This window comes from Ictalurus punctatus, chromosome 29 (genome assembly GCF_001660625.3).
Source record: "Ictalurus punctatus breed USDA103 chromosome 29, Coco_2.0, whole genome shotgun sequence".
Classification (NCBI taxonomy): domain Eukaryota; kingdom Metazoa; phylum Chordata; class Actinopteri; order Siluriformes; family Ictaluridae; genus Ictalurus; species Ictalurus punctatus.
The window spans coordinates 6,321,731-6,330,942 of NC_030444.2; the positions used below are offsets into that span (position 1 = coordinate 6,321,731).

The 9,212-nt window shown below is 36.9% G+C and overlaps 1 protein-coding gene across 1 annotated transcript in view; it reads right to left on the reverse strand.

Moving 5' to 3' along the window:
• The window catches only part of LOC108260768 (collagen alpha-1(IX) chain), a 39,202-nt gene that overhangs the window by 12,430 nt on the left and 17,560 nt on the right, over nucleotides 1-9,212 (reverse strand). The window contains exons 20-25 of the mRNA XM_017461304.3: nucleotides 5,322-5,375; nucleotides 5,165-5,218; nucleotides 4,172-4,216; nucleotides 1,868-1,921; nucleotides 1,729-1,782; nucleotides 1,576-1,629 (exon numbers count right to left, since the gene is read on the reverse strand). Of these exons, the coding sequence (XP_017316793.2) occupies nucleotides 1,576-1,629; nucleotides 1,729-1,782; nucleotides 1,868-1,921; nucleotides 4,172-4,216; nucleotides 5,165-5,218; nucleotides 5,322-5,375 (315 nt within the window). The remainder of the gene's footprint in view (nucleotides 1-1,575; nucleotides 1,630-1,728; nucleotides 1,783-1,867; nucleotides 1,922-4,171; nucleotides 4,217-5,164; nucleotides 5,219-5,321; nucleotides 5,376-9,212) is intronic.

Genomic DNA, 9,212 nt, shown 5'->3' on the forward strand with positions numbered 1-9,212 from the left:
GGTTACATGCAAAAGCACCATAGTTAGTCTTAGGCTGATCATTTACTTAATTTCTGACAAGCATGTCTTTGATGTTTTTGTCCCATCTGTATGACATGAGTGGAGGATTCTTCTAAAGGAAAGTTTTAATGGTATAATTTTAGCCAGTGTTTTACTAGTAGGATGATAAGTGAGTAAATTCTCTCTGTCTTAGCAGTGGATTGTGCACATTTTCTTCCAAATCCATTTTCAAAAATGGTCACATTTCTTCACTTTTTGTGAGAATGAAGACTTTCTCCCTGCAAATGTGTTTAATTTGTATTAGCTGAGAATGGAAGTGAGCTGGCAGTGATTTAGAAAATGCCATCAAATGTACCAAAGATTCAGTGCAGGTTCAGTAAATTTGAATTGGAGCTGTAGTCAATCCTGCGATAAAAGCAGTAAGTGACACTCAGCTCAGAAGGCACTTACTGCTTTTTCCACAGGACAAACACCACCACAGCTGTGTTTATGAGACTGTTCCTCTGTAAAACACACAACTCAACACTGCAATTCCATATTTGGATAAACTCTATTCAAGCATACCAACTGTACACCTGTACCAACATGATAGATCAGGATCCTTCAAATCTGGCACTTGCGGTCCACTGCCCTGCAGAGTTTAGCTCCAATGCTAATCATACACACCTGAACAAGCTAACGAAGGTCTTCAGGATTACTAGAAAATTACAGACAGGTAAGTTTAGAAGTTGGAGCTAAACTCTGCACATTTGAAGAACTGAGATGATGATTGAGATGATGGATCATGCGTCACTGTTGCTAATATCAAATGTATTAACATTTTAAAACTTTGACAAGCATAAGCTATTGTATGTCAATCGTAAACCTAATCACTGTAAAATATTGTTCATTTTTATTATTTGTTATGCTTATATTAAATCTGTTCTCAAAATGCATGAATAAAGTAGGCTTTTCCCCCAGATTTCTACTAGCCCTACCTCTGTAACCAGTGTAATCGCAAACTCAAAATTACAGTAGAATGCTACCATAGACGATTGTTTTCCACCAAAATAGTGGATTTTCTGCACTTCTGATTATCCATCTAAATTAATTATGCATTTCATGTTAAATTAGAAGAAAATGGTTAGAAGAAAAAAAAAACAAAAAAAAACAAAAAAAAACCCATGTATAATAACCAGAAGCATAATCAATGGCACTAAAAAGTCGTGCCATTGTCAGATTAAGTAAGGATGCTTACATTGTACAAGACTAAAATATGTTTTAAGCACATTGGACCCATTTCTGGCCATCATTGGTTAGGTATGGGGATCTTTAGTAATGGGTGCTCATAAAGATTAGGGATGACTTTCTTTTCAAAGATAAGTGACCAACTAAACTAAATTTTGCAAAAGAGCTATTTAAAAAAAAAAAAATTATATATATATATTTTTTTTTTTTTTTTTTTTAAACCCAAACAAAAAACATCATGTCCAAATGTCCTTGTGAAGTTCAAAATGTTAAGGCAATCAAAACCTATTAAGGGAAACTAGTAGTCACACAAAAGGTTACAGACACACGCATGCGCACACTACTTACTCTGGATCCTGGGTTCCCCATAGGTCCAGGTGGCCCTGGCTCACCTCTATCTCCCTAAACATAAGCAAAAGGTATAATAGAAGAAGAAGAAGAAGAAGAAGAAGACGAAGACGACTACCGATATGCCCAAATAGGAAGGAGGTTAGCACTCACCAGTCCACCAGTAGGGCCTACAGGTCCAACTTCTCCCTGTTCTCCACGTTCTCCCTGATTAGAAGCATGAAATCTGAGTCTGATTAGCTTTGCAGCATATTTATCTGCTGTGACATTAAACAGGTTATGACCAACTTACAGGCTTTCCAGCAGATCCCATAGTTCCAATAAGGCCTAGCTGTCCAGCATTGCCCTACAATTAAAAATCACATTTGTTAAATACAATCACATTTTTTAAACAAAGTATTGTGCTTAAAATGTGAAAACAGAAAATGGCTGGAGAGCAGAATTGCAGAATCACAACAATTTACTACAGTATCCTGCTACATGGAGAGATAAATACAGGACACACATTTTTCAATATAAGGGACATCATGCACCACTGTTTAAAGAACCTTTGATTGTAGAGAACGGGGAACACTTCCAGAGATTTGGCTAATTTTATTTAAAGGTTCATACAAAATCAGCAGACATTTACCATTATCATAAAGTAAAAGAAATGCTCTTATAAGGACATACTTCTTTGAAAGCGTTCTCACGATGATAAAAAGTTGTGCATGTAATGTCATTTGATCATTCTTTTAATGTTAGATTTTATTGGGATGGACATTTTTTGTCATTTGTCCCATCCATCTCCCCCTTCGCTGGTGGTTGGGGCCTAAACCATAGTTTCTCAAAGTGGGGTCAGATGAACCCCTGGGGGCCATGCAGCATAATCAGGAGCGCCATGATTTTTTTCTATTGTTACAGGGAACAAAAATATAGCGAATGTAACGTGTGTGATACACTGAATTGAACTGAATTCACTTTGTTCATGATACAGCCTAGTCTGCTGGCACTGGAAATGTTGGACAGCAGTTACATTTTACAATTAACTGCAAATAAGAATGGTGTTTTTATAAATATAAAATATCAAATTCTGTCAGATATAATTCTGCCACAGTGACACTGCAAAAAGCAAAAATTCACTCGTATTTTTATTATCTTCTGAAATATTTCATTGCAGTGAAAAATTTAAGAGTAGCCTAAGCAATGGGCAATGTTCTCTTAACGGCCTTCATGCTTTCCAAAAAGTGTTTTCTGTGCATTTACAGTGTTAGGATTAAAACAGTAGTTACAGAAGGATTTATGGCAAATGGATATCCCCTAGCACAATCACAAAATTAGACCATTCAGATTGAATTTAATTGAATAACTGAACATTGGCATGTATGTGTCTTCAGGCTGGGACGTTTATCAAACGGGAAATTTGGAGCAGAACGGACATTATGTTTGCGTTATAATAATTTCCTGTTTCATAGCGAAATATCGAAATTTGTGAGACCGCCACATCCACACCATGCAGCAAAAACTCAATCTTCACAATTTAGCATTGGCAAGGCCTTTCGATGAGACCGACCAAATATGATATCGAGCTGATGAAATCTCTAGGAGGAGTTTATTAAAAGTACGAGGCCTGGAAATGGCAAAATCTGAGCAAAAATTGAAGAGAAAAGTCAAAATGGCTGACTTTCTGTTGAGTTTATGGCAGGGTTCAAGAGACTTTTTTGTATGTATTGGCAGATTATACAGGACTACCAAATTTCATACATGTAGGGGAAACGTACTGTAAGGCCCTAATCGTTCAAATTTTGTAGGTGGCACTATCGAGCCATTTTGCCACATTCAATTCTAATACCTGTTTCAGATGTAAATGTTCTCCACTGCTGAGGGGTATGCAAAGTTTCATGAGTTTTCTAGCATGTTTAGGCCTCAAAAATGTGATTCTTTTCATATCAAAAATTGTCAGGCCACCACGGACATGCCCTTCAACAAAAACTTAAAAGCTTCGCAATTTAGCATCGCCAAGGCGTTTAGATTACACTGACTGAATAAGATGCTGATCGGATGAAATCTCTAGGAGGAGTTCATTAAACTACGTGGCCTGGAAATGTTTGTTGCCAGTAGGTATACTCTATGACTACAACTGATTATTGGCATGTAGATATCTTCAGTTTAGGGCATGGGTTTAAGAGACATTTTTGTACATATTGGCATGTTGCACAGGTTTACTGAATTTCGTACATGTAGGTGAAACGTAGCACAAGGCGCACATCGTTGAAATTTTGTGAGTGGCGCTATCGAGCCATTTTAACACACTCAATTCTGGAACCCCTCTCAGATGTAAATTTTCAACGGTTCTGACACGTCTGGAAAGTTTCTTGAGTTTTCCGGTATGTTTAGGCCCTTTAAAATGCAATTCATTTGAGAAAAGAATAATAATAATAATAATAATAATAATAATAATAATAATAATAATAATAATAATAATAATAATAAAGATCCAATAGGGCCTTGCACCAACGTTGTTCGGGCCCTAATAAACACTTTGAATGTTAAAAGAACTTCTTCGATTGTAACATTTACTTAGTCCTAAATAACATGAATCCACAGAGCGTCTCACCTTTTCACCAGCAGCTCCCTTTGATCCTGTAACACCAGGTAAGCCCTACAGAAACGTATGGCATCAACAATACTGTAGCTTTACAAAAGTTAAATCAATCTCTTCATTCTGTCACATCATAAACAAATCCCACTCTCCTATTAAAGTAAAACTGGCTCATTAGTTTTAATAATAAGTTGTTTAAAAAAAAATGTAAAAATGTTCAGGAGATAAAATGTCAAAAGAGGAATTGAAGCTAGACTGCAGAATGTCTGCTTTTATTTCTGGGTAACATTTTGCATTCAACAATATATATTAAACCATACTTTGATATGTATCCAATATTCCCCATTTCCAACTAAACACAGATACTGGGGCAAGTATAAATAACCTTAAAACGGTATTAAGATGGCATTTTGTTGCATCTCTTTTAACATCACCAGACTACATCTTTACTGATAGTTTTTACTACAAAATAGTTTGCACTTGATCCAAGTCTCTTGAATTCTGTCTGCCTCAATTGTCACATTGGAATTAGCTCTAAAAATATATATTTAAAAAGTTGTTTTTTTATTGTAAAACTGTAATGTGTGAGTGGAAGCAGGATGTAAGTAAAAACAGTATGTGAGTAAAAACAGTGCGAGTTTTATTAGAGCAACTCCATAATTCATTATTGAAATTTGTAATGGTTGTCAACACAAGCAGGCAGAGAATAACAGACTTAATCAAACTGATGTGTTACTTTCAAATGTAAGTAATGAATCTTAACGTTATTCTTAGCTAACATACGCAGTTTGCTGGAATATAGAATATATCAATGTATCTACAATGTTCATCCATAAAATTTGCACACCTAAAGCAGAGAATACATGAAAGTCTTGTCCCACTAATTATCCCTCAAAATCTCAGCCTATTCTCCTTTAATTCTAAATATTTTGTATGAAAAGGGGGAAAATAGAATGAGAAACGTCAGAAAAGGTATATACTCTTTTGGGGTGTATGCATGAAACTTACAGGTAATCCTTGAAGTCCAACCTCTCCAGGGTTTCCAGGTTTCCCAGGGCTGCCCTGTATGAAATGCAGTTTCCTGAGTCTTAATGTAATTATTTTAGACACCAAACTCAAGTACCATAATATAATCTGCAAACCATATAGTTAAAACCAAGGCTACCTTAACTCCAGGTAATCCAGGAATTCCATCACGCCCATCTACACCAGGTAAACCCTAAAATAGGAAAGAAATTATGTGTTACAATGGGTTTGAAATAGTTTCATATTTGTAATACAGTCTGATTACACATACATGTGATAATACATACTGGTTTATAAGCAAGTGAATTGGTTTGGCAAAACAATCACTTTAACGCTAGTTCTAAACAGTACCAGTAAATAATGCGAGTTAGGACAGGGTGTGCTGTGATAGGAAAATAACCAACAATGAGGTGGTGTGATGTGTTAATACCTCCCTGACTCTAATAGCACGGCCCAATGTATTTTATTCGTCTTATAACAGCAATTTGCCAACAAACATTTTTTTAAATTATTATTAAAGTATAACGTTTAATACATTTATAACCATGTTTAACATTGTGGATTGTCTGCTAAACAAGTTAGTTCCTGTTATCACTTCGGTTATGTCACGTATCGTGACGAAGCGGAGATAGGACGGATGCAAGTGCAGTATGAACAGTGTTTATTTTAAAGGAGAGACAGGCAGACAAATCCAAAACGTGATCCATAAATGTAATCCACAACAGGCGAAGGTCAGGCGATCGGCAAACGGGCATACACAGGGTTAAACATGAATCAAGGTCGTGGTCACGGAAAACAGGGTCGATAAACAAAACGAGAAACATGAACTATGACGAGGAATTGGGAGCGGATAATCCAGCGTGAACTAACTCTAAACATGGACCGTGACTATAACTACTAAACGAACTAATCAAACTCTACGATAATCTTCCGCGTTGTGTGCTGTGAGGCGCGCGGTATATATGTGGACATGATCAGCGTCTAAACTGCTAGCAGCTGAGGGCAATACAGACACACGTGAAATCCCAGTCAATGACAGAACAGGGAGGAGACATGATAAACATAAAACACACGTGTCCAGATGTCACTACTGTCAACAATGGAAAAGCAGGTGCTCACGCATTCGCGCTTAGAGCACGCTGCTTCAAGGGGAAATCATGACAGGTTATGGCAGTTGACCGCCTCCCCTCCCCTCGATGTTAAGACATGGGGTTTTTTTTTTTTTTTTTTTTTTTTTTTAAAAACACAGCTTGTCATGTTACCAAGAAACTGCAAAGCCATCTGTTTGAAAACGTTCCATCTTAGAAAACTAAAAGGAACAGCATCAACACTGTTACAAAATACTGACACTGGGGACTAAAACTTCTATTCACAGAAAACACCACATCAACAATTACATAGGTTTATCATTTATATATACACACTATGTAGTGACCCGTGTAAGTTGTTACTGTAGAAACAATATTTTCATAACAAGCACATTAATATAAACCTGTGATTTAACATGCAGCCAAAATACTATTTGAGCTGTGCAGTTATAAATAAAATTAAACACTTACTTACCAATCAGAATTGAGATGTCAATGGCATATTCACAATAAAGTTACACTCATTATCAAGTATCAAGTTACACACAGATCACATGTAACTTAAGAGTACTTGCTGTGTATTACTTAGAAAAGAAAGCATGGACTAAAGTTTGAATAAAATGACTGCTTCTAAGATGAGATGTCTGGTTCATCTGTTCATCCTATATTACTATATCCTAATATTACTAATTATACTCTGTTACTCTTTTAGGGGGGGTGGTGGTTAAAAATTAATTTTGTGTCTGACCTTTAAGTACTGCAAACAGTCATTGAAACAATCACTGAAACCTTTTGCCAAATATTTACATTTTATTTACAACATAAAATGTAGGTGGATTTCTGTTCCTATAAGTGCATATTTAATAGGGAGTAGCTGCCACTGATATTATACTTATGTTAAACATTACATTCTTCCTAGACACTGAACACTTATACCCACACACACACACACACACACATACATGCACACACACACACCAAGGATAAAAAATAAAATTAAAAGTTCAGCCCCACAACAGTAATCAGATTTGTAAACTGTGCACAAGAAGTACACTTACACCTTGCATTGGAATTTTGCTAAGGTTGAAGGGTTAAAATACAAAACACATACTGTTAGGTGACAACCTAGATAACAAATGAAACAAGTTCACAACTGGGCTATTATTTTGTTAGTTAGCTAGTTGTACAACTTCAGCACATTTTGAATACCATTCCTTTTCCCCCTTTTATGATCATTTTATATCTGTACCTCACACCCCTGCCATCCCCTGTGTACCATGAGATCACTGTCACCAAAGGAGCCTTTGGATCCCCATCCAAATCATGAGCTAGTCTTGAAACAGGTATCTAGGTTATGTAGGTAATATTTAGCTACTGCAGTTACAGCAAGTTGTTTAATACCTTATTTCATTTAATACCTAATTTTATAAAGTGATAACATGTGAATACTTAGCAAGCTATTTAGTTAGCATAGAATAGCATAAAATCAGCCATACCCTAAAGTTAGCCTCTGAGGCTCTTAAAATATTTCTCTCTGGTTTGTGAATCAAGGTACGTTCATCCTTAGAGCAACTCGCAGCGACAGAGCAAACAGAGACCGTTAATTTTCAATGAGATCTGGTAACTTCCAGCGACATGCGCGATGGCGACTATATGTGGGCGTGTCCAGCAATGGGACAAAGTTGGGAAAAGTTTAACTTTCTGCAAATTTGGAGCGTCTTGGTGCAGCAACTACCAATGGGAGTGAAGAAGAGTGAGCACACCTGTGCTCCACCTGTGCTCACTAGCAAAAGCAGCGCCATTGTGGCAGTAGCCAATTATCTTAGCGGTTTAAAGCAACAAAAAAAATAAAATAAAATAATAATAATAAATTAAATTATTAAATAATAAAAGAAACATTCACTTTTTTTGCAATTGAGCAAAATCCCAATGTAGCTCCTATCTTTGATAAAGTGTCCGGCTTGTCGCTTCTTCGGCGCCCGGGAACGAGCAGCACCGAGCTGGACACTTCACCCAGAAAACACAGAGGCCACGGCCGAAGAGCTGCGGTCCAGCTCCCGGTCACCATCGAACATGTAATGAATGAGACCCTGATGGTGATGCTCACTTACTGAGATAGGAGCTACACTGGGATTTTGCTCAGTTACAACAAACAGTGAGTGTGTTTCATCATTATTATTTTGCTTTAAACGCGCTAAAGCCATAAGCTAAGCTAATTGGCGCTTGTGCTTTTGCCGCAGGTAGATAGCCGGGCACACACACCGCTTCTTCATTTCATTGAAATGCATTTTCAAGTAACAGAATATGACCGATTTACAAATTTGATAAACAATATAAATTTCTTATTACGAGTAGAGCTGCAACAACTAATTGATAAAATTGATAATAATCGATAATGAAAATCATTGCCAGCGAATCTCATTATTATTGATTAGTCAGTCTGCGTGCAGCACGGGGTACGTTTACTCATCGTGTTACTTCTGTTCCAAAAACATGCATCAGAGAGTAAATACTAAAGTTGTGTCCCAAATGACATACTATACACTTACACTATGCACTGCATACTCTACAATCTAGAGTGTGAATTTTAGAAAGGTAGTATCATCTCAAATGGAAATGTTTTTTTTGCTAGCCGGAAGTATAAGCCACTAGTCAGTGGCACATGACATCATATGCACGTAATGTGATGACGCTAGCTTTAGCGGATACCCAGAGTCAACAACAATGACTTTCTTCAGTTTACTGTTTGTCAACATTACCTTTATTCCCAACATGACACCAGTCATCATCAGATGGAGGCGAGATCGTCAAGTGACTGAGGAAGAAAGTGTGCGACTGCCAAGTCTTCTAAGGCAGGGGGCATTTTATATTAAACACAGTGTAGAAGATCAAATTTTACAAAGTGGAGTTTGTGTAGGACGGAAGCACGACAGTGATGCACA